Source organism: Rhinatrema bivittatum, chromosome 8 (genome assembly GCF_901001135.1).
Source record: "Rhinatrema bivittatum chromosome 8, aRhiBiv1.1, whole genome shotgun sequence".
Classification (NCBI taxonomy): Eukaryota; Metazoa; Chordata; class Amphibia; order Gymnophiona; family Rhinatrematidae; genus Rhinatrema; species Rhinatrema bivittatum.
This window is the reverse complement of record NC_042622.1, coordinates 2,292,431-2,317,668: the sequence shown is the minus strand read 5'-3', so window position 1 is coordinate 2,317,668 and position 25,238 is coordinate 2,292,431. Positions and strand designations below refer to the sequence as shown.

The 25,238-nt window shown below is 45.3% G+C and overlaps 2 protein-coding genes across 3 annotated transcripts in view; one reads left to right on the top strand and one right to left on the bottom strand.

The window, feature by feature from the left end:
* The window catches only part of PDRG1 (p53 and DNA damage regulated 1), a 54,697-nt gene extending 39,687 nt beyond the window's left edge, over window positions 1-15,010 (bottom strand). Inside the window, exon 1 of one of the 2 annotated variants that reach the window (XM_029611027.1) lies at window positions 14,878-15,010. The gene's annotated coding sequence lies outside the window, so the exon portion shown is untranslated. Of the gene's footprint in view, window positions 1-14,814 lie in introns of both variants that reach the window. The other variant, XM_029611026.1, reaches the window with a different exon arrangement.
* Window positions 14,974-25,238, top strand: part of MAPRE1 (microtubule associated protein RP/EB family member 1) — a 98,039-nt gene continuing 87,774 nt past the window's right edge. Inside the window, 3 exon segments of the mRNA XM_029611025.1 lie at window positions 14,974-15,106; window positions 15,996-16,119; window positions 17,233-17,378. Coding sequence (XP_029466885.1) covers window positions 15,999-16,119; window positions 17,233-17,378 — 267 coding nt within the window. The 5' untranslated portion in view covers window positions 14,974-15,106; window positions 15,996-15,998.

The window sequence follows — 25,238 nt, the reverse complement described above, 5'->3', positions numbered from 1 at the left end:
ATTAATGCCTATTACACTACAGATCAAAATAAATTCTTGGAAAATTTGATTCGCCTGTGTTTAATCTCTTACTGCTCTTATTTTCATTTGGAACTTTTTATTTACTGGTAACCGGCATTAGGAAATACATAACTAAAATTTCAAGTAAGCACAAAACACATATCTAGATATACATCCATGGCATATTAACACCGAAGTCTGCAAAAGCACATGACAGTTATAGGAAGAGTATGACATCACATTACATTGCAACTAATCTACACATCTCTATATTGCCAATAACATCCCCATATTTTATTATATAATGGGGCCTTATTAGTGCAAGATCATGCACCTGATCAACCAGTGCACTATTAATGGCGTAGACTTCCAGTAGGTAGCAATTACAAACTTAGGGGGGTCATTTTACTAAGCATTTCCCCATAGACACAGATGGGAGGAAACTTAGTAAATGAGGCTCTTAGCTGCTAAGAGGAGTTGTCCAGCCAAATTACCTTGATACATCTTCAAAGCACAGTTGTCCCAAAAACCAAGACATAAAACTTGCATTAAGCTCAACTTCAGACCTAAATATCTCCCATTTTATTCTCAACCTTGCCCCCAAACCTTTGAATAAGGGGACATGTCCATCACATATGAAAGTGAGGAGCCTTCCTTTCCAGAACCCTGCCAAGATAGTTTGAGGAGACAGAAGAGAACCTAGCATAAAATAGTGGGCATCTCTATGTCCTTTGTAACACTTTATATATCAACTCCACCCAATTACAAAATTGAAACTGTGCTCCACCCACCATATTCATTTCCAATCCATCTTGTAAATTAGTCCCCACGTCTGCATTCCATTAGTCAATCAGAAGTCTGAGAGGTTCCTTCTCCTTGCACATCTGTATAATAGTTTTATAGAGGACAGATAGGAAAATTGGTTCCTACCTGCTAATTTTCATTCCTGTAGTACCACGGATCAGTCTAGACAGTGGGTTGAGCCTCCTGTCCAGCAGAGGGAGACAGAGAAAAAGTGAAAAGGTATCCTATATCAGGACAGTGCTCACCCTGCGTCCCTTCAGTATAATCGATATCAAAGCAGCCAAAATAGCATAGAGAACCAGGATAAGATCAAGTAAACAACTGTAACTATCAAAATGAAACAAGAAATTCAAACATGTATGAAAAATGCTCTTACACAGCTATCAATATATAAATAGCAGATACCTCTGGGCCTTACAATTCGGCTGAACTTCCAGTGTCTTAAAGCTCAAATAGGAAGTAGAGAATCCTAAAAAGAACCTGTGAAAGGAAAACTCCGAGTGGACGTAGCAATGTAGATGTAGTCAGGATGGGAGTCTGGACTGATCCGTGCTACTAAGGAACGAAACGTTAGCAGGTAAGAATCAAATTTCCTTTCCCTGTACGTACCCGGATCAGTCCAGACAGTGGGATGTACCAAAGCTTCCCTAAACAGGATGGGACCGAGACAGTCCCGCTCGAAGCACCTGCCTTCTGAAGGAGCCAAAGACTAGAGCCTGAACATCGAGACGATAATGACACGCAAAGGTATGGATTTCAAAGTAGCTGCTCTGCAGATTTCTTGTGGCGAGACTGACCGACTCTCCGCCCAAGAGGTAGCCTGAGAACATAAAGAGTGAGCTTTTAAGCCCTCCGGAACAGACCGGCCCCGACAAACATACGCCGACACAATCGCCTCTTTTAGCCAGCGAGCGATAGCTTTAGAAGCCTTATTCCCCTTTCTCGGCCCGCTCCATAAGACAAAGATGATCAGAGACTCAAAAATCATTCGTCACCTGCAAATATTGCAGTAGGACCCTCTTCACATCAAGGCGCCGTAGATCCGCACCAGGCATGTTCGCAATGTCCTCTGGAGAAAAAGCAGGGAGCTCCACTGACTGATTTACATGAAAGGAGGACACAACCTTTGGCAGGGAGGATGGGACTGTTTAGAGGGAAACACCTGAATCAGAAAAGCGAAGGAAAGGCTCCCTACAAGACAGGGCTTGGAGCTCGGACACTCTCCTGGCTGAGGAAATAGAGACCAGAAAGACAGTCTTAAGGGTCAGATCCTTAAGTGTGGCTCGCCGAAGGGGTTCGAAGGGCACCTTGCAAAGAACGTGGAGAACCAAGTTAAGGCTCCACGACGGACAAGTAGCCCGGACAGGCGGGTTCAAGTGCTTAGCCCCCCTGAGGACCGAATGACATCCGGATGGGTCGCCAACGCATAACCATCGACCTGCCCAAGGAGGGAGCAGAGCGCCGAAACCTGTACCCGCAAGGAATTGAAAGACAAACCTTTGGAGAGACCATTCTGCAGGAAGGAAAGAACCTGGGACTCCGAAGCCTTACACGCCGGAACTCCGGACTCAGCGCACATAGTCTCAAACACTCTCCATACCCGAATATAAGCCACAGAGGTAGAAGTCTTACGGGCCCGAAACAGAGTGGAGATAACCTCCCCTTATAACCCTTCTTCCTTAGTCTCCGCCGCTCAAAAGCCAGGCCGCTAGACAAAAGCGATCCGTCTGATCGAAAAATACTGGACCCTGTCAAAGCAGGTTTGGCAGATGGCCAAGGCGGAGAGGACCGTCCGTAGCAAAGTTCACCAGATCCGCGAACCACGGTCTCCGAGGCTACTCTGGCGCCACAAGAACGACCGGCCCCCTGTAGAGTTCTATTCTTCTGAGTACCTTTCCCACCAGAGGCCAAGGTGGGAACACGTAAAGGAGGACATCATGAGGCCAGGGTAGGACCAGTGCATCCACTCCTGAGCAGTGCTCCCTTCTGCGGCTGAAGAATCTGGGGGCCTTTGCATTGCTCAGAGTAGTCATCAGGTCTAAGTGAGGGACCCCCCACTTGTGCAGATCAAATCCATTGCCTCTCCGGACCACTCCCACTCTCCGGGGTCTAGATGTTGACGACTCAGGAAGTCAGCTTGAGTGTTCTCCTTCCTTGCAATGTGGGAGGCCGCTAGCTGTTCCAGATGGTGCTCCACCCAGACTAGCAGCTTGCTGGCTTCTAGGGTAACCGGATGACTCCTGGTGGCCCCCTGGTGATTGATGTAAGCTACTATGGTGGAATTGTTGGAGAGGACTCGCACAGCTTTGCAATGGATCAAGGGCAGAAAAGTCTTGAGAGCCAGATGGATCGCTCGGATCTCCAGACGATTGATGTGCCACAGAGACTGGATTGGGGCCCATCGTCCCTGGGTAGATTGATTCTGACACACCGCTCCCCAGCCAGAAAGGCTGGCATCTGTTGTCACAACAATCTACTGAGATGTCTGCAAGGGCATCCCCTTCAACAGGTGGGTGAGAGAGAGCCACCACTGCATGCTGTCAAAGGTAACATCGGAAAGTGGTAAGGGTATCTGAAACTCCTCCGAGACCAGCTTCCAGCGGGATAGCAAAGCTTTCTGTAAAGGACGCATATGTGCAAAGGCCCAGGGAACCAAATCTATAGTTGAAGCCATAGTGCCCAGAACCTGGAGATAATCCCAGGCCGTGGCGACCGTGAGAGATAACAGATGTTGGACTAGACCCATGAGCTTGAGTGCACGGGCCTCGGGTAACAGAACTTTGCCCACATGAGTGTCGAAGCATGCTCCTAAGAATTCGAGGACCTGAGAGGGCTTGAGGTTGCTCTTTGAGAAATTGACTATCCACCCGAGGGGGGTGAGAACAGACAAGACCCGGTTGACAGCTATCACGCACAGGTCCTCCAAAAGCTCTATGCGGCTTGTTGTATCTGCGCTGCCCCCGGAAACGAGAGCACGACGGAAAAAAAAAGGATCTGGACTGCTTGGGGCAGTCCTCTGGTAGCTTATGAACCTTGTCACCCAAGGATTTTATAAGCTGGTCCAGGTCTTCACCAAAAAGTAACTTACCCTTGAAGGTTAGAGTGCCCAACTGCGATTTAGAAGAGGAGTCAGCAGCCCAATCGCCTGGCTGACACCACTGAGACCATAGCTCTGGCTTGCACCCTGAGATCATAGAGAGCATCAGCCCCATACGCAATCGCGCCTTCCAGCCTTTCTGCCTCTGCAGACGGGAGGTCCTGGGTGCTGAGTAATTGCTGAACCCACCTGAGGCTTGCCCGCTGCATGAGACTGCTACAGACTGTGGAGATTGAACCCCGAGCTCCGCCAGGACTGCAGGAATGAGGGGTGCCAACTCCTCCCTCTGGAACAGACATACCACCTGAGGGTCATCACCCTCCAAAGAAGCCTGTTTCCCTTGCTCCTCATACATGCTCCCCCCCCCCCCCCACGGGAGGGGGAGGAGAGGCTCCTGCACCTGCAGCCACACTGCCCAGCACGTCCGGAGCAGCAGGCCCTCCTGAAACCACTGCGCCTTTTAACTTCGCGACCCTTAGAGACGCGGGAACATCGGCACACTTGGCTACCTTGGAGTGCAGTCCCTGTGTAGGTCTGACTGGCAAGGCACCACCTTGCAGAGACCTGGAAGCCAAAAAGGCTTTATGCATAAGGAGTACAAAATCTAAAGAAAAGGAATCAGAATCAACATCCTGATCTGGAAAAGCAGGGTCCTCCTGTAAAAAAAAAAACCTGATCCTGAGCTGCATTCTCATCAGGAGTTGCAGGGACTTGGACTTGGATACAATGTTGGAGGAAGCTCCCCCTTCCCTACAGCCCTTGCCTGAGCTGCAGCACATGTGCTTAAGATGGCTGCGTCCCTGCACTGAGGGAGAAAGGATCAGCTCTGAGCTCCTGACGAGCCTGACATGTTTGAGCCCCACGAGGCTTGGCTGTTGCTGCAGACCCTGAAAAAGAGCTGCCCACCCCCCTCTGGAAGGCACTTCGAGCAAATCCCAGTCCTAGAAAACGTGCGGCCGATTCCTCACATGCTATACACCAGGTTGGCCGCGGCATGGTGGGGGGGAAAAACGGCTCACAAAACACGAAATCGGCCAAAAACGCGGCGATTCAGGTGGGCAGGGATCCTGGATTGCAGCTGACTAAAGAAAAGTTTTTTGTTTTTACACACAGTGCTTAGACCAGGGGTCAGGAACCTTTTTGGCTGAGAGAGCCATAAACGCCACATATTTTAAAATGTAATTCCATGAGAGCCATACAATATGTTTAAAACTAAATACAAGTAAATGTGTGCATTTTATGTAAGATCACACTTTTAAAGTACAATAAGTCTCTGAAAATATTACACCAGGCCTTAAGACACCAATACATCTCCTATTAGGAAAACGGACCAAGTCAGGCTGCTATAGAGTCCTACACAGAAACTACACGCCAGCAGAAAACCTCACCTGAATCACGGGCTGTCCCTCACCTAACATAGAATAAAGAGACCAAAACGCATAACAAGAAGCATGCAGACAAAAACTGAATTGGAAACTGCAACAAGCCAGAGTCTCTGTATGCAGTGTAACAAAGGAAAAAAGAAACATCACCCATCCTTATAAAACAAATCAAGAAATATAAAATCATCAGCAGTAAAACTGTACTAACAAAAAGAACATATTTCGAAACAGCTGATGAGTGGAATATCCAATAATTAAAAAACTCATATAAAACATTTCCAGATACCAACAAAATATTTCAAAATAGCAGACACAAAGATCCAGTAATGAAAAATAATAAGGATACAAAAATTTTTTTGCTCTGCATACCTGGGAACGTTTGATATCCAGGTGTCCTGAGATTGTTCTGAATTAGCAGGAGGTGGGGTGGTTTGCTTGGAACTTTCTCCTCTCTGTCACATACCAGCGCTCTCTCTCACACTGGCTCTCAATGACACACCTATACACACATGCTCTCAGTCACTCACATATACAAATGTTTTTTCTCTCTCACTTATATAGGCTCTTAATTACACATTTACACACATGCTGTCTATCTTTTCACGCTTACACACACACACAGGCTTTCAATCACATAAATACATGCTGTCTTTTTCTCTCACACACAGACTCTCATTCACATGCTTACAAACATGTCCTCTCTTTCTCTCATTTACACACAGGCTCTCAATCACATACTCACATGCTCCCTCACCTAAATCAGCTCTCAATCACACACATACACACATGGTCTCTCTCTCTCATTTAAACACAGGCTCTCAATCACATACTCACATGCTCCCTCACCTAAATCAGCTCTCAATCACACAGACACACATGGTCTCTCTCTCTCATTTAAACACAGGCTCTCAATCACATACTCACATGCTCCATCACCTAAACCAGCTCTCAATCACACAGACACACATGATCTCTCTCTTACTTATACACACAGGCTCTTAATCATACATACACATGATCTCTCTCACACACAAAGGATCTCAATCATACACACATACTCTTTCAAACAAACAGGTTTTCAATTACAAACTTACACATACAGGTTCCCAATGGTAAACTTACATTCATGCTCTCTCTTTCTCTCATTTACACACAGGCTCTCAATCACATACTCACATGCTCCATCACCTAAATCAGCTCTCAAATCACACACAGACACACATGATCTCTCTCTTACTTATACACACAGGTTCTCAATCATACATACACATGATCTCTCTCACACACAAAGGATCTCAATCATACACACATACTCTTTCACACAAACAGATTTTCAATCACAAACTTACACAAACAGGTTCCCAATGGTAAACTTACATTCATGCTCTCTCTCTCACAGGCAGGATCTCAATCACAGACATACTCTCTTTCACATATACAGGCTCTCAATCATTCACATACATGCAATCTCTCACTCACACACACAGGATCTCAAACACACATGCTTGCTCGCTCATTCATTCACTCTCTCTCTCCCCCTTCCCCCCCCCCCCCCGGGAACTCGCGGCAGCAGCAGCCACCTCCCAACGCTAACCTCCTTCATTTTCAGCCCTCGCGGAGGCGAAGGCGGAGTCCCATCGGCCGCGGTTGAAGATTTTCATTTTCCTCCGAGCCGCGCTGCAGTCTTCTTCCCGTCGGACACTAGCGTGCCTGCGCGGGTCTTCCCGCGCAGGCACCCGATGCTCTCCACTTCCTCTTCCGGGCCGCGGGAAGAAGAGAGCACCGGTGTGCTCTCTTCTTCCCGCGGCCCGGAAAGAGGAAGTGGAGAGCATCGGGTGCCTGCGCGGGAAGACCCGCGCAGGCACCCGATGACTCCAGCGCTGGCACCCGGCTGACACCCGATGACTCCCGCGCAGGCACCCGGATGACTCCAGTCGGCGTGCTCTCTTCTCCTCCCCCCCGCGGCCCGGAAAAGGAAGTGGTGAGCATCGGGTGCCTGCGCGGAAGAAGAGACCACGCTAGTGTGGTCTCTTCTTCCCGCGCAGGCACCCGATGCTCTCCACTTCCTCTTCCGGGCCACGGGGGGGGGGGGGGGGGGGGGGAGAGAAGAGAGCACGCCGGTGCCGCTGACTCCAGCTGTCCTGCCGCGTTCCGCCCGGGCTGACAGCATTTTAAGCCCGGGCGGCGGAGGACCGGGGAGCAGCTGGGTCAGCGGGGAAGCGCGAAGTATGGCGACACTTGTCTGCGAGCCAGATGCAGCCCTCAAAAGAGCCATATCTGGCTCGCGAGCCATGGGTTCCCGACCCCTGGCTTAGACACACACGGGTGAAGAGAGGGACTGGACCACCAGTAATCACTTCCCTGGCTGCTTACCTTGCTGGAGCCCGCAATGAAAAGCGTGGGTAAGCTCTGCCTCCGATGGTCTTTTTTTTTCTTCTTCAAAGAAACGAGCAGAGGAATGGGAGCTTCTCTGCTAAAAGACCCGAGGCAGACGCGAAAAGGGGGAGTGACTGGACCACCAGTATCACCTCTTTAAGCCAGGCAAGTGGTCACAGGGAAGAGGGGTCCCAGGCTGAGTACTCAAGGGGAAAATCCCCCCGGGACCCTGTAAGAGCTGAGAGACAGAGCTGTCTCACAGACAAGAAGTTTGATTTCCTTCAAATTCTTTTTTTTTTTTACATATAGAAATTAATCAATACTTGCTTGATCATGGAAACAATTAGAAGGAGAAACAAAGAAATCACCACAGTGTGGAAAACAGAGAAAGCTAGGGAACCGCAGGTTCAATACCTGCCTCTGCTGGGAGACAGAGAAATACTGAAGGGACACAGGGTGAGCATTGTCCTGATATAGGATACATTTTCAGTTTTTCTCTGTCTCCCTCTGCTGGACAGGAGGCTCAACCCACTGTCTGGACTGCTCCGGGTACATACAGGGAAACAATTTTACATCCCTTTTCTGCCAACATGAGTACAATCTCCATTTTGGATGGCATTCTTCTCCTCCAACCCACATTTTCAATTTTAGTATGAGCTTCTCTAATCCGATCATACATAGCTTGTGACTCCGGTTGGAGACCAAATTCTTTTTTTTTTTTGGAGTGTTAAAGGAGAACCAACCCTTTCTCATCCTACAATTACCCCAGGAATCTTAACAACATTCCACCAATCCTCCATTTCCCTATTAAATGTGAAAATTGAGATACCTAGATTATCTTTCATCAGAGATAAAGGAACGACAAAACCACATTGGATACAAAGTCCTTTATACAGTGCCCACCAAGTCCAAACTGTATGTGCAACAATGTGATTAGTATGAAGAACTTTCGGGACCTGTGCTGCAGAGAGGTGCATCGTTAAAAGTAAGGACAAATCAACTCCTTCAGTCATTCCTGCCTCCAAGGACAGCCAGATTAAGCCATCATCTGTACTTAACCAGTGTTTCAAGCATGCCAAATCGGGAAGTCCAGTAATATCCCAATAAATTGGGGAGCATCATACCACTGCCTAACTTGATATGCCAAAGAGTTCCCCGTTTTACCCTTGGAACCTTGTCATTTCCGATAAACCGTGAAATTTCCCCATTAAAAATTAGCGATGAAATTAAAAAAAAAAAGAACAAATCACCCGGAGGCAATATATTCATTTTGAGGATCCCTATCTTTTCTGCCCAAGACACAAATCTTTCTAAGCTTTTAGATCTTGTGAGATCTTAGGTGTGGAAAAGATTATGGATCTTAATTATTGGAGGCAGAACTGGCAGAAGCCAGGACCCACCTGCCAAATTACTGGGAATGGGCCAATGTATCTGGATGCGAACTTCATTGATGAAACCCTTATTATAAAACTAATCGGAGAAAGTTCTTTTTCACTCAACGCACAATTAAACTCTGGAATTTGTTGCCAGAGGATGTGGTTAGTGCAGTTAGTGTAGCTGGGTTTAAAAAAGGATTGGATAAGTTCTTGGAGGAGAAGTCCATTACCTGCTATTAATTAAGTTGACTTAGAAAATAGCCACTGCTATTAGTAGCAACAGTAACATGGAATAGACTTCGTTTTTGGGTACTTGCCAGGTTCTTATGGCCTGGATTGGCCACTGTTGGAAACAGGATGCTGGGCTTGATGGAGCCTTGGTCTGACCCAGTATGGCAATTTCTTATGTTCTTATTTGTAGATTACGGGTGCTTAACCAAACTGTCTCCGGATTTAAAGCTGGGAGCGGGGCAACATCTCTTGTCCACTTGTCTCGTATTTATACGCAGTTGCAGATAGTAGTTTATTTTTTTGCCAGATTTCCCAATTGCTGACCCATATAGTTCGTCATAGAAACATAGAAATGATGGCAGAAGAAGACCAAACGGCCCATCCAGTCTGCCCAGCAAGCTTTCACACTTTTTTTTCCTCATACTTATCTGTTACACTTGGCCTCTATCAGCAACCCCTTGGTTCCAGTTTCCCTCCATCCCTGCCATCGATGTAGAGAGCAGCGCTGGAGCTGCATCCAAGCGAAGCATCCAACTCAATTGGTCAGGGGTCGCAACTGCTGCAATAAGCAAGTTACTCCCACGCTTGTTTGTTTACCCAGCCTGTGCCATTCAGTCCTTGTTAGTTGTCTGAATATAAATCCCTCTTTTCTTCATTCCCCCTGCCATTGAAACAGCGCGTTGCGCTGGATATGTATTCCCAGTGAAGTATCAGGCTTAATTGATTCAGGGTAGAAACCGCTGTAACAAGCAAGCTACTCCCATAATTGTTTACCCAGACTATGTAATTCATTCCTTGTTGGTTGTTGCCTGAATAAAAATCCTCTTTTCCTCTTTCCCACCTGCCGTTGAAGCAGAGAGCTATGCTGGATATGCACTGAAGGTGAAGTATCAGACTTATTTGGTTTGGGGTAGTACCTGCCGCAACAAGCAAGCTACTCCCTGGTTTTTTTGTGAATGCAAATACTTTTTTGTTCCACATTTCCTCTTGCCGTTGAAGCATAGAGCAATGCTGGAATTGCATTGACAGTGAGTATGTTTATTGAATAACGGTATTAATCTCCAGTTAGTAGCCGTAATTCCCGCAAACTACCCCCATGCCTCTTCTCTTCATTCACATCCTTTAGACTTTATGGATCCACAGTATTTATCCCACGCCTCTTTAAGTCTTTCACAGTTTTGGTCTTCACCACTTCCTCCGGAAGGGCGTTCCAGGCATCCACCACCCTCTCCGTGAAGAAATGCTTCCTGACATTGGTTCTGAGTCTTCCTCCCTGGAGTTTCAAATCGTGACCCCTGGTTCTGCTGATTTTTTTTCCAATGGAAAAGGTTTGTCATTGTCTTTAGATCATTAAAACCTTTCAAGTATCTGAACATCTGTATCATATCACCTCTGCTCCTCCTTTCCTCCAGGGTGTACATATTTAGATTCTTCAATCTCTCCTCATAAATCATTCGATGAAGACCATCCACCTTTTTGGTCGCTCTTCTCTGTACCGCCTCCATCCTGTCTCTGTCCCTTGGGAGATACGGTCTCCAGAACTGAACACAGTTCTCCAGGTGAGGCCTCACCAAGGACCTGTACAAGGGGATAATCACTTCCCTTTTCTTAGTCGATATTCCTCTCTCTATGCAGCCCAGCATTCTTCTGGCTTTAGCTATCACCTTGTCACATTGTTTCGCAGACTTCATATCATTAGACACTATCACCCCAAGGTCTCTCTCCTGCTCCGTGCACACCAGCCCTTCATCCCCCATTGAATACAGTTCATTCGGATTTCCACTCCCCATATGCATGTCTCTGCACTTCTTGGCATTGAATCTCAGCTGCCGTATCTTCGACCACTCTTCCAGCTTCCTTAAATCCCGTCTCATTCTCTCCACTCCTTCCGGCGAGTCCACTCTGATGCAGATCTTAGTATCATCCGCAAAAAGACAAACTTTACCTTCTATCCCGTCCGCAATGTCGCTCACAAAGATATTGAACAGGACTGGTCCCAACACAGACCCTTGCGGTACACCGCTTAAAACCACTCTCTCTTCAGAGTAAGTTCCATTTACCATCACACATTGTCTTCTGTCCGTCAACCAGTTTGCAATCCAGGCCACCACCTTGGCACTCACTCCTAAGCTTCTCATTTTATTCACCAACCTCCTGTACGGGACCGTATCAAAAGCTTTGCTAAAATCCAATTAGATGACATAGAGCGCTCTTCCTTGATCCAATTCCTTAGTCACCCAATCAAAAAAGTCGATCAGATTTGTCTGACAGGACCTTACTTTGGTGAAACCATGCTGCCTCTGGCCGATCAATTCTGCTGCTTGTAGATAGTTCACAATTGTTTCCCTCAGCAGTGACTCCAATATCTTTCCCACCACCGAGGAGAGGCTAACCGGCCTGTAGTTTCCAGCCTCCTCTCTGCTCCCACTCTTGTGAAGCGGGACCACCACCGCTCTTCTCCAATCACTCGGCACCACTCCCATTTCGAGGGAGCTATTGAACTGGTCACACAGCAGAGCCGCCAGCACATCTCTGAGCTCCCTCAGTATCCTGGAATGAACCTCATCAGGCCCCATGGCTTTGTCCACCTTCAGTTTTCCTAGCTCTTCCCATACATTCTCTTCCGTAAACGGAGTTTCATCCATTCCGCTTCCCTCCAGTTTCTTGTTGACTATTGTCAGTCCTTCTCCAAGGACAGTACTGACAATGGGAATGGCAATGGAAGGCGGATTATCTACCATAAACTATCCTGAAGGCTGATGATCCGGCTGCCTCACTCATGTGGTTACTATGGCAGAACTCTGCCCAGGGTAGCAATGGTGCCCAATTGTCCTGCTTTCGTTCATGTAAACAGCCTTGAAGAATTTGATTATGTTTGTCCATTGGTTTGGGGGTGGTATGCCGAATGGAAATCCAAGGAAATATTGACCTTCTGGCACAGACTTTTCCAAATTACAATACGTGAGGCCAGGTGTCTCATATTTTTTTTCAATAAAAGTCACGTTAAACTTAGTATTAACTTCTTGGGCCAGAAGCCTATGAATGATCGAGGAAAAAAAGGAGTATATATACCATGAAGTCCAGCAGCTCAGGACTGCTGTGCTATCCACAGTATGGCATGTCAGATTTAACTCACTGGTAAGAAATCATTTTTATTTTTCCTGAATCTATAACATGACTTAATCAATTAAATGCTTTCCTCATGTAAAATAAAAATCATATTCTTTAAGAACATATCTGAGTTATTGAGTGGCTTTGCTCTAATAAATAATTAAATAATTAACGGAGCTCAAAATGATGCATCAACTCTAAGGAGCGCTGATGTATTAAACTCATGTGACACAATATTCTAAGGTAAAGAGAGTAATCATTAAGGGAACCTCTTATTAAAGTCTTTTTTATTTAGAAGTAAATAATTCTAAATTATCAGTGCAGAACAGAGACAATATGTTTTCTTCAGTAACCTGTATGTATATTTTATCAAGTTTAATATTAAGTTTACTTTCTAAGGCAGTCACCACTGCTGAAGTGAGTGCATGACCACTGCCTCATTCAGTATTCACAGCACTACTGGGACTGTTTCAGTGGCCATTTTCTTTTCTACCAATTTTGGCTTTTATCTTTTCTCTGCAATTTTGATGACATTCCTATTGTTGGCACTTATAACCAGGTCTGCTGAGTCTCACTCTTCAAATCAATGGGTATTTTTTTTAATTTTTAAATTTAATTTTTTTTTTAAGTCTGCTTTTTCACACTTTTTTTTTTCAGTACTTCAAAGTGGATTATATTCAGGTGCTATAGGTACCCCCAGAGGGCTTACAATCTAACAGTCCGATACTGTAAAACCGCGGGAGAGCGGACGAACGCCCGCTCTCCCGGCGCACGCACCGGCCCTTTGCCGGTGCGAGCTATCCAGTATGCAAATTAGGCGACGCGGTGCAAACGAGGCGCTAGGGACACTAGCGCGTCCCTATCGCCTCCTTTTGGCCTGGAGCGGCGGCTGTCAGCGGGTTTGACAGCCGACGCTCAATTTTGCCGGCGTCGGTTCTCGAGCCCGCTGACAGCCACAGGCTCGGAAACCGGACGCCGGCAAAATTGAGCGTCCGGTTTTCGGCCCGACAGCCGCGGGCCGAATTCAAATTTTTTTTTTTTTTTTTACTTTTGGGGACCTCCGACTTAATATCGCTATGATATTAAGTCGGAGGTTGCACAGAAAAGCAGTTTTTACTGCTTTTCTGTGCACTTTCCTGGCACCGGAAGAAATTAGCGCCGACCTTTGGGTCGGCGCTAATTTCTTAGAGTAAAATGTGCGGCTTGGCTGCACATTTTACTTACTGGATCCCGCGCACATACCTAATAGGGCCATCAACATGCATTTGCATGTTGAGGGCGCTATTAGGTGCCGCGGGTGGGCCGCGTGTTTTCCTCCCCTTACTGAATAAGGGGTAAGGGAAAACACGCGTCCAGAGCAGGCTGACATTGCGCTCCGACGGAGCACACTTTACTGTATCGACCTGTAAGTTTGTACCTGAGGCAATGGAGGATAAAGGTCACAAGGAGTGACAGCAGGACTCAAACCCTGGTCTCCTGGTTCATAGCCCACGTTCTAACCACTAGGCTACTCCTCATTCTTGGGTATGTGACTCCAATCGTTGCTATACAACACCTGAATTTAAATTTTAGTGAGGATGGCACCCAGAGTTCAGCAGATGCATGTCCTGCTAGCTCACTGCATCATGGGACCTCATCCTCTTATGATTTAAGAGCGTTGAATAATTTTGCATTATCAGCATGTTTGATCGCCTCACTCATCTTCTCCATCTCTAGATTATTTACATTACTGCCTCTTCGCAGTTCTCCATCTGGTAATACAGCAGTCTGACCTTCCTTTTGGGTGTAAGGCTTCCCTTGATTCCAAATGCTACCTCTATCTACTCCAGTGTTTCCCCACCTTTTCAAGCTCAAGATACATCTACATTAAGAAAACTGGCATATGGCATATCAATCTCTGCGGAGGAGGAACCAAAGACAGACTCATCTGGTTAACAGGAGAGAGAGGGAAGTACTGAAAGGCTCACCAGTCTCTCTTCCACTTTTAAAACGAGAGAGAGAGAGTGTGTAAGGGGGGAGGGGGGGGGGGGCACAATACATGAACCCGAGAAAATGGAGCAGCTCCTTTCTTCAGCAGAAGGGAGAAGTTGCTATGGCGGGGTTAGTTACGTTGGCTGCCACACACAGTTGCCAGAGCTCCTGTACCGCTGGTGTTCCCAGCATTTAGTGCGACTCTCACCCAGTGCTTAGAGCACGGCCTCCCCATGTCACTGAGGCTGGGGGGATAAGACAGAGAATGAAAAGACTCCGAGGCGGAGGCAAAGCTCGGGAGCCCATAACCGGCGCGCGCCCCATGAATGGGCACGGGCGGTTATGCAGGTCCTGAGGAAGGCATCACTGCTCTGGGGGGGGGGCATAGAGTGGACACCAGGAGCTTGAGGTTTGCGTTCCGTGTGGGAATTTAATCCGCTTCGCCCTGTAGATCCCTGCCGGTTACCTTCGTGTAAACGCGGCCTGGCCCTGTGCATGGAGGATCCCTCCCCGAGCCTCAGACACTCACCAGGCTCCTCGCGCACTACGTCACGAAGCACGCCGAACGCCAGACTTCCGGCCGCGCACGCCACGACGTGCGTGCGCGATGACGTGGCGCGGAGGTGACGCGATGCCGCCGGGGAGGCTTCGGGCGTGCTGCGTCAGCACGGGCGGGGCCGGTTTGAACAAGCAGGGCTCGGGCGAGGGCGGTAACGGGCTGACGAGGCGGAGGAGCGGACGCTGAGAGCGCGCACGCGGTGAGGCTCGGGCGCCGGTTCTCGTGGGCTTGTCCTGCAGAACGTGCTCCTCCGTCTCAGGCTGTGCTCGGGGGCCGCGGCCAGGCCCCAGCCTTGCGCCGTTTATCGGTACCGGGAGGGGCCTCTCCATGCCTGACTCCATTTTCTGCTGAGCAGTGCCGGGGGTACAGTTCCCTCTGCATGCGGAGGTGGCCGCCTGCTCAGGGGGGCCCAGCAGCCGCAGTCCTCTTCTTGTCCTTCCGCAGCCGCCGTGCCCGGCTGATGCCCCCCCCCCCCAGGGATCCTGCCCTGTGCCGCAGGGTCTCTGCTCTGTGCGGAGCTCTGGTGAAACGCGCTTCCAGCAGGTCCGAGACCTGATCTCCAGTGCCACGAGCCTCCTCTCCTCCTCTCCTCCTCCTGCTGCTGCTGCTGTGTGTAGGAGCGCAGCAGTGAGTCCCATCGCTGCCTTCACGAGGGCACGTGAGCCATGTTTAGCGAGTGCCTTCCATGTGGCTGCAGGGCCCCATGCCGCTTAGCCCAGCAGAGGATAAGCACTGCCGTCTTCCTACCAGCGGGAGAGGGGAGGGGAGAGGAAAAGGCAGAAAGTGCTGCGGTACCGCGCAGGAGGGGCCGCCTTTCTGCAGCCGCACAGCTTGCATTCCCGAAAAGCTACCCCCGGCCCTATCATGAGCTGCTGCTGCTGCTGCTGCCACAGGAAAGTGTACATCTGGTCGCACTGCTATAAACAGCTGATTAAAACACACAGGCCTGCTGATTTTGCTCTGTTTGGAGCAGTAAACCTTTTGATGTAAATCCCATTTTTTCTGATTTGTAGCATTAACCTTTTGCTTATTGCATCCATTGCTGTGTCACTTGTGGTAAAGAGATGTTTTCTGATTCTTTTCTTTAGAAAATGGCTGTTAATGTATATTCCACCTCTGTAACCAGTGATAACTTGAGTCGACATGACATGCTGGCCTGGATCAATGAGTCGTTGCAACTGAACCTGACAAAGATTGAACAGTTATGTTCAGGTAAGAGGGTATAGCCTGAATCCCTAATAGGCTAGTGCTCCTGACAAACTAAAATATGTAGTAAGATACGAATAAGAAACACCAGCTATACCAGCATTGTTGAATTAATTGGGCTCAGTCTTTTATGGTTTATCTGCTGTTTTTGTGATTATTTGTTTTTAATTTTATATTTTAATTGACCTACTTTACTTTTACTGCTTTTAATAACTAACTTATTTCATACTTTTTAACAGTTATTACTATTTTATAAATGTATTGTATTTGTTATATGTTTTAAACCCTGTAAACCGTTGTGAAGGCACGTCTGATGTGACGGTATAGAAATACAATAAACTAAATTACAGCTAGTACTTCTACAAGACTGAAACTGAACAATGAGTGACCCTGTAGAAAGTTTCTAATAGGATCTGCTTTAAGTTTTTAAAAGTGCTACAGAGTCTATACATGGTATTGTAGAAGTTTTAGGTGCCTAAAATTGTGACTGACGCTAGCCCATACTCAGAATGGAGGAACTGCTCTTGTATTAGAACTGACAACAGAAATTCTAAGGTGACTATGGGAAGGAAGTTTGTAGAGAAGTGAGCTTAACTGCCTTCAGAACCATACTGACTTGTAATAAACACTGTCTGGAGTAATCTGTGTCACTTGGAATCCACACATCTAACTTTTTAGGGGGTTGAATACTTTTGCAAGCCAATGCATATGCAAGATTTTGACTACATTGTTTCAGATGTCACTGCTGGCTTCTTTGCCTTTGTTTTCTATTTTAATTTATGGATCAGGTTAATTTTGAATTTAAGTTTTTTTTTTTTTTCAACTGTCTTCCTGAGACCTAAGGATTGGCCAAGGTGGTATACAACAAATAAATTAAACATCAGGTTGGGCATTACCATCTTCATGTAGGGACTACATCTCTGTATGGCTTAAGGACCTGATGTACAAAAAAGGATTATTCATGTGTGAAAGAGAAACATGCTTAGTAGATTTCTAAATGTTTTTTTGTATACATTCTTTGCCTGTATTTTAAGTTTTATATCTTTTTCTGGTCATGCTGGGCAGTGCAGTATGAAAAAGAATATTTAGATAAAAGTGGGTGTCTCTCTTTTCTGGCAGGTAGTGCTTATTGTCAGTTTATGGACATGCTGTTCCCTGGCTCAATTGCGCTAAAGAAAGTGAAGTTTCAAGCCAAGCTGGAGCACGAATACATTCAGAACTTCAAGATCCTACAGGCTGGCTTTAAGAAAATGGGGGTTGACAAAGTAAGTTGATGCGTTTCCCAGCTCAAATTGTTTTTTGTTGGCATACAATGCGCTGGTGGCCAGTGCAGGGAACCTGAAGAATAAACTGCTTTGCTTCATTAGTAGAGCTATGTTTTAAATTAAAAAAAAAAAAAAAGTTTTTACAGACTTGGAGAAACATTTTTTAGTACTGATAAGTAGGGTAGCAATTGTATAGTGTCTTGCACTGTAGAAAAGATTTTCCTCTTCATCCAGTTTAGGGCAGTCTAGACGCATGGATTATATTCCCCAGCCAGCAGGTGGTGACGACAGGTTTTGCTGATATTAATCCTTATAGGATCATCCAAAAGGAAAAGAAAAATATAATAAAATTTTTAAACCTACCAATCTTACAAGTCAAAACCACTTACTTCAAGGAAATGGGTGTCAGCAAGCCAGTCTGGTGGTCTCAGAATTGACACTTGTTAAAATCTCCTTTTCTTGAAGGAGAGATTGGTGGGGTTAAAGATTTCTTTTTATATTTTCCTTTCTTCTTTTTAAACCCTTATAAAATCCCCTGCTGCACTCAGCCTACCAGTATTGTCCTCAGCACATGGTAAAAAATCATACCCAGTGCTTTTGAAGCCTGGTTTAGGTTGGTGAAGACAGGTATGGCTTGTGCTGCTCCTAGGGTGACCCTGCTTCAGGGGACCTCTAATGGCTTGCAGTAGGACTCTTTAGGTTGGTGAAGACGGGTGTGGCTTGTGCTGCTCCTAGGGTGATCTCTGCACCTCTTACCCTGCTTGAGTTGAGCCTTTCAAGGGACCTCCAGTGGCTTGCAGTAGGACTCTTTCTAGCTTGGTCTGTAAAATTTCCCACTCTCCCCCTTTTTCATGGGTGGTTTTCTTTGTAGGTTCTAAAGAGAGAAGTAGGGATTTTGTTGTTCCCAGCCATCTTTTCTCCCTCCTTTGACTAATTTACTTACTCTGGTTAAAGTGTTAAAAAAAAAAAAAAAAGTTGTCAGACTCTGAGTTAGTGCAAGTGTCCAGGTAATTGCAGTCAGATTTTTTTTTTGGTGCTGTGATGCAATTTGAGGTGCTGGGCAGTGTCAGGAGGAAGCGAAATATAAGCAAGCTGTGGAATGTTGTTGGAGGATGTGGTCAAGGCTTTGACATAGAAAACACTGTCCCCATTGGTAATGCACAGTACAGGGGTGGCCAGCTCCGGTGCTCAAGAACTAAAGACTGGTCTGGTTTTCAGGATATCTACAATGAATATTTATTTATTTATTTATTTAACAGTTTTATATACCGACCTTCATAGTAAATAACCATATCGGATCGGTTTACAATTAACAAGAATAAAAAACTGGGGTAACTATTCAAGTAAACGAAAGATAAACAGTAAGTAGGAATGAGTCAAAGTTACAATCAACAGGGAAGAGAACTTGGAAGCTTGCAACAAGCTGTATGCATGAGATTTGTGAGCACTACCTCATTGCATTCAGATTTTTCTCATGCATATTCATTAAGGATATCCTGTTTGAAGAGATTTTCTGATGTCATCTCTTTAGAATTAGCTTGATTTATGCAGGAGTTGCTTCTGTTGAAACACCCTATTTACGCCTTCTGCTTTGTCTTGACACCTGAAAGTGGCATTTAACCAGTTGATGAAGGCTCCTGTGAGCTGAAGATTCCTGACCTGGATGGTATTTTTGGTTGCAGTTGCTTTGGCATTGAAGTTGGTGATCTCCAGCCTCTAGTGACTTATCCACCTTATACTAAACTTTTCCATAACAGCGTGGTTCTGCACATGCTTGCCAAAGTTTTTTACCTGGTCAGCTAACATTCTTCCTTATGCCATATGATATTTTTATTTATTTAGAATTTTTTATATACCGACAACCGTTTGCACATCGTATCGGTTTACAGATAACTAACAACTAATAGGCGGAGCCTTTACAGGGAACAATAACTATGTAAAAAGGAACTAATAAACGGAGTAACAATTTACAAGGTTCAATGGCATATAGTCGATAAACTGATTAGAGAGCTGGGTAGGCAAAGGAAATTTACAGGATTTTCTACAAAGCATTAAGGTAGCAAAAATAGGTTTCAGAAAGGAGTGCTAGCGGAAGGGGGGAGAATGGAGTAAAATAAGCAGTTTAACGAAGTGTTGGCCCGGGGGGGAGTAGAAGCAGAATGCACACGGTTATTCAATGAAAAAAGTACTATACGCAGCTCAGGGAGTCACCAGGAAGGTGGTTAGCGTGGGACGGGTAGGCCTGTAGGAACAGCCAGGCTTTTAGCTTTTTTTTGAATTTGGGTGTAGAGGTTTCGGTGCGTAAGTCTGGGGGCATGGAATTCCAAAGGGTGGGGCCAGCCAGGGAAAAGGCTCTTTTCATTGTGGAGATAAGTTTAGTAGATTTGATAGAGGGGGTGCGGGGTGTTCCTTGGAGGGCAGAGCAAGTTGGTCTGGTGGAGGTGCGAGGAAGTAGAGGGGGGTTGATCCAGTGGCTGTTTTCATTAGTGATGCTTTTGTGTATGAGAGAGGATTCGGGATTGGATTGGTAGCGCAGGAGTGACCTGCAGGAAATGGAGATGTTTGGGAATGCTAGATAGGAGGAGAGATATTAAGCAAAGAAGTGGCGGCATGTAATCACAAGTTATGGGTCTAGAGATGCACAGTTATTGGCTTGTGTGCCTATGAAAAGACATTTTCTTTTAAGGAATCATCTAGGTTAAAACTGGATGAGAGTCTGGGATGAGGGATTGTTTAGAAATAAAAATTATCCTCCAGTATATTGGGCTTCTAATAGGGAAAGGAACAGAAATGCTGGGGGGCGAGCATTTTGATTTGATAGTACAAGAAATAAAGGATAGAGATGGGAGAGAGTTCTTAAAAGGGAGGATTCATAATAGAAATACAACTCTCGCCAGTCTTTGTGGTCCAAATGTACATCAGGATATTAATTGGGCTGTTTCTCCCACAGTAGATAATTCCTCTTGGGAGTATGGAAAGGTTAAAAGGACATAGAAGCTGTGGCAATGTCGTTGATGCATGGAGAGTGCTTTGTGTACGAGACTTCGCCCTTTCTCGCATCCCTCAGACGTATCTTATTTATTTATTTAATTTTATATACCGGCAACCGTTTGCACATCGTGCCGGTTTACAGATAACTTACAACAATGGATATATAGGCAAAGCCTTTACAAGGAACAGTGTCTAACAAAAAACTTCCATGAACTGTTACTAGTGTTAATTGAAAACATAACAGATCATTCTCCTGTGTGGATCGAGATAAATGGCTTTTAGTATCCAGTGGGGGAGAACCGTTTTGGAGATTAATTTTTTTTCATCCCTTAAAAGATTCATTTAAAGAGAACCATTTACAAATGGCACTGAAGTGTACTTAAATATGATTGAGACAGGAGATGTTCCTGGAGGTATCTGCTGGGGCTGAGAAGGAAGTTTTATTGGTCTGTAAGGAAGAAGAAAATGAAACAGTTGGAGGAACTACAGAAAATAATTGGCTCTAGGAGAACTGGAGGTTAACTTGGGAAAATAAGGGAGGACTTGAATCTTTTATATGTTGATTTGGAGTTTAAGCTCAAATGTTTGGCAAATGTTCTTGAGAATGATGAGAAGGCTTAGCAAATTGTAAGCTTTAAAATTAAGAGCTAGACGAACAAAAATGTCCTATTAAAAAGGAGATGAGGATATTAGAAATAGGTTGTCCAAGTTTTAGAATATGTAAGCAAGGTGCAATATTAGGTGGGCTATTGAATATTTAGATTAGATCCAATTGCCCACTGTTTCTTCAGCAATGAGGGATTAAGTGGACAGGCTGATACATTAACCACCTGTAATACTTCTAGTTATGTTAAGAGTAGATCAGTCAAACCTTTAACAGTTTAATTCCTGTGTCTCTAATATTGTCCACTTCTGAGACTGGCTGCTATCTTGGTTATTCATAAGGAGTGTCCTATAAACAAACAAATAATGCAATTGTGGCTAAAATAGCCTTGTGCTTGATGGGAGTTATGCCAGAGCGGATTTAACTTTGATCAAGTAGGATTTATTGTAGGAAGACAGGCTCCAGATAATATCAAACAATTTCTACAATCTGTTATGTATAGCACATACTTCTCAAACTGATTCTGAAAAAGCCTCCCATGCAGTTGATTGGCAGCTTCTGATAGTTTTAACTTGGACCTTGGTGAAAAATCTTAAATGCGTGGTGCAACTTTATGCCAAATTAAATGGAAGCTATGATGAATCGTTTGAATTAGTGGGGTATAAGATGGGTGCCCTTTGTGTGAAATATTTTTATTAACACCATTAGAAAATACATAAACAGCATAAAGATTTTCAACTTTACAAGCACCCATGCCCATAACAAACTCGAACACACCAAATAAGCTTGATGTCATACTCTGGTACATCAAGCCCATACAAAACACCCTCCCCCATAAATAAATAAATAACCTCAAATAATCAACATCCTATAAGGTATTAAAGACATAGCTCCTAACTCTGCAAGAAGGCTGTGTAAGTATGGATCCCAGACTTTTAGTGATTTCATCTTGAGAGGAAAAGAGGAAGGAGCTGCTAAAGATTCCATCGCCCCTTATTATGCCATTTCTCCATTGCCAAAACTAAGGCGTTGGACTCCTTCCAGACTAGCAATGTAGAACGTTTCGTGACGAGTCCTCTTATCATCCCTCTATACATACTTAGCAAGATCCAATGGAAACATGAGAAGCCCCTATCAAAGTGTCAATATAATTAGGAATTCTTTGCCAGAAAGCATGAGCAAGAGAGCCCCTCCCTGAAGAACACTTGTAACCTAGGTCCAGGGAGCAAGATTTGAGAGAAGAATGCTCTGTGCAGAAACTTAAGTGCATTTCCTGTAGGTAACTGTTCTCAGATACTTGTTATCACCCCTCCAAAGCAAGAAAGAAGAGATTTGCAGGATACCACAAATCCCCCTTCTGAAACACCACCTTTTCAAAAGAGCAGAGACCCATTCAGGTCTCCAAAGCTTGCCATTCCTTATGCAACTGCAAAATAGAGACTTTCTGTTGGTCACAATGGAAGAAATCTAATTTACCACATCTAAAGTCAGATCCTTCACACATAAGGACTGAATATAATGGTGCAGCTGCATATAAGAGAAAAAGTCAGCAGCCCTTAACCCAAACTGAGGTTGTAACTCTGGGAATGATAAAAGGCCACGTCCTGTTAACCTGCTGAAGATGAATTATACCCTGCTCATCCCAAACAGAAAAATGTTTGGATTTTTATGGGTAAAAAAGGCGTGCAAGAAGACAGCTGTCATCTTCTCAGCAAGGTCCTCCATGCCCACCTAAGAAGAGAAAGCAACAAACTACAAACAAGAAAAGGAGGAAGATGGCTAAAGGAAGCTTGTAAAATACAGTGCAGATTGAGGTTGTGCGCCACTAGCTTATAGCTGTCAAGTGCAATAAAAAGAGATCCCCCGTATAAGCAATCTCTCGCCAGTCGTAGAAGACCTGCCAAGTTATATCCTCTCGTATCGGGGAGGCCCATGCCGCCTCCTGACCAAGGAGCGTTCAATTGAGCCAAAGCAACTCAAGCTTTTTTCTCCGCCCATAAAATCCACAAAAGCAGTCTGTCTAGCGCACAAATGTCTTTCCCCAGCAAACGAAGAGGCAGGATCTGCAGAACGTAAAGCCACTTAGGGAATAAACTCATCTTAAACAGATTTACCCGGCCCCCCAAAGATAATGGTAGACTATGCTGAAGTCTGAATCTGTCCTTAGAGTGAGCAAAGGAGAAATGTTAAGAATACATAGGTGGTCCAAATTCAGGGAAACCATGATTCCCAGATAGCGAAAAGAACCTTCCGCCCGTTTCAGGGGAAAACATCCCCCCACTGCTCCCAAAGTGTATTCGGGTAAGCCATTGCTTCATTCAATGCAAAACCAGAGAATTCCCCCAAAACCTGTGACAGAGAGGGCACCAGATTACATAGGAAAACTCAAATCATCTGCAAAGGCGGATATTTGAAAACAGAGGAACCCTTTGGATGGGCAACAATAATGGTTCCAGGAATAACAAAGGTGATAGGGGGCAGCCTTGCCTTGTGCTTCAGTGACTAGCAAAGGTGGAAGACAGTGGTCGCCACCGGGTTAGTATATAATAAACGTATCCCTTGGAGAAAATAACCAGCTAGCACCGTGAATAGGTACTGCCTATTCACGGCTCTGTCAAACGCCTTTTCTGCGTCAAAGCTAACCACTAGAAAAGGCAAACTATTGGTGGTACAAAGGGAGCTAGGCCATTAACTATGGCACACCACCCCCCTCACAAATCCTGCTTGGCCTGTCCCATTGTAATCCAGCAGAATTACTGCCAACCTGTCCGCTAAAATCTGTGCCAACAGTTTCTGGTCGAAATTTAGCAAAGAAATAGGGCGGTAGGAGGAGACTGAGGCTGGATCTTTCCCCGGTTTTGGGAGAACAGTAATAACCGCCTTATTCATATCCCTTGGGAATTGTCCACCATCCACCAGAGTCACAAATGTCTTACTTGGTAATAGGGGACGACATCCACCAAAATTTATAAAATTCTGCCTTGAAACTATCTGGGCTAGGAGCTTTCAAAGGCTTCGCTGCCTGGATTCCCACTCTGACTTCATCTACGCTGATGGGTCGATTAAAATGCTGCAAGTGTCGTTCTTCAAAAGGTTTAAGGCCCAGGGAGGTCAAAAAGTCAATGCATTTGTTGAGATCAACATCCCCCCCCTCCCCCAGAGGAATATAACTTGGCATAATCCACAAACTGGTGTAAAATATCTTGGGTAGCAGAAAAACCTCACGTATGGGAGAGACCTATGGGACCCCTAATGAAACGGGCCAACAGTTTCCCTGATTTGTTAGCATAACGGTAAAGCTTATGCCTATAGGAAACGTTGTTTTTGTTTTTTTTTGCTTTCTGATGTAAAAGTGTTTAAAGCAATTTGAATGGCGAAGTAAGCCTCCCTGTTGCCAGCAGTATTTTTAGCAAGAAGAGATTGCTTACGATTTGGTCAAAGTGTCTTCAAGATACAATATCTGTCCAGGGATTTCCTCCTCCAAGCAAGATAAGAGATAATACCCCCCCCCCAACTTGCAATACTGCCTTGGCAGTATACCAAGATAAGATCAGAGAGGTGTCTAAATGAATCCTATTTGGTATTGACATAATCTGCCCACTTCTGCTTCACATTCAATTGAAAGGCAGTATCATTAGCTAAATAAGGGAATTTCCAACCCTGAGAGCTCAAGCCAAATAGAGCGTGGTCAGAGATCTCAATATTATCAATGCCTGTATCTATCACCTGAGAGAGATTATTTCTTGACAGAGGGTGGCATGCGCTCTGGACAGATGTGTGAAGTCCTTGTCCAAAGGGTGGAGAGTGCACCACACATCTAGGAGTTATAACTCTTAAAAGGGACCCTGCATGGGATGAGATTTATCCAGAGCAGGGTCCGCCACTAGACTAACAGCCCATGCCTAAGAGTTGTTAGTATGAGATGTGTAACCATTCCTTTTTCCAACATAGGGACATAAAGGTTACCAAATAATTAGCTTTCCCCCCCTCCCTATTTCCACAATAAAACTAAAAACCATCCTTGTGGAACCTTTCCTTCTTGAAGGACTGTCATGGTCACATTCTTATATACTAAAATGGCTACCCCAGCAAATCTAGTAGATAGAGGCAGAGGCATAAAAAATGTGCCCTACCCAATCCCTCTTAAGCTTTTGATCTTCCTTGTCATTGAGATGGGTTTCTTGAAGAAAACCAATCTCTGTTGCCTGTTTCATGGAAGCTACAATTTTTTTCCTCCTATACTACATACATTGCAAGACACAATC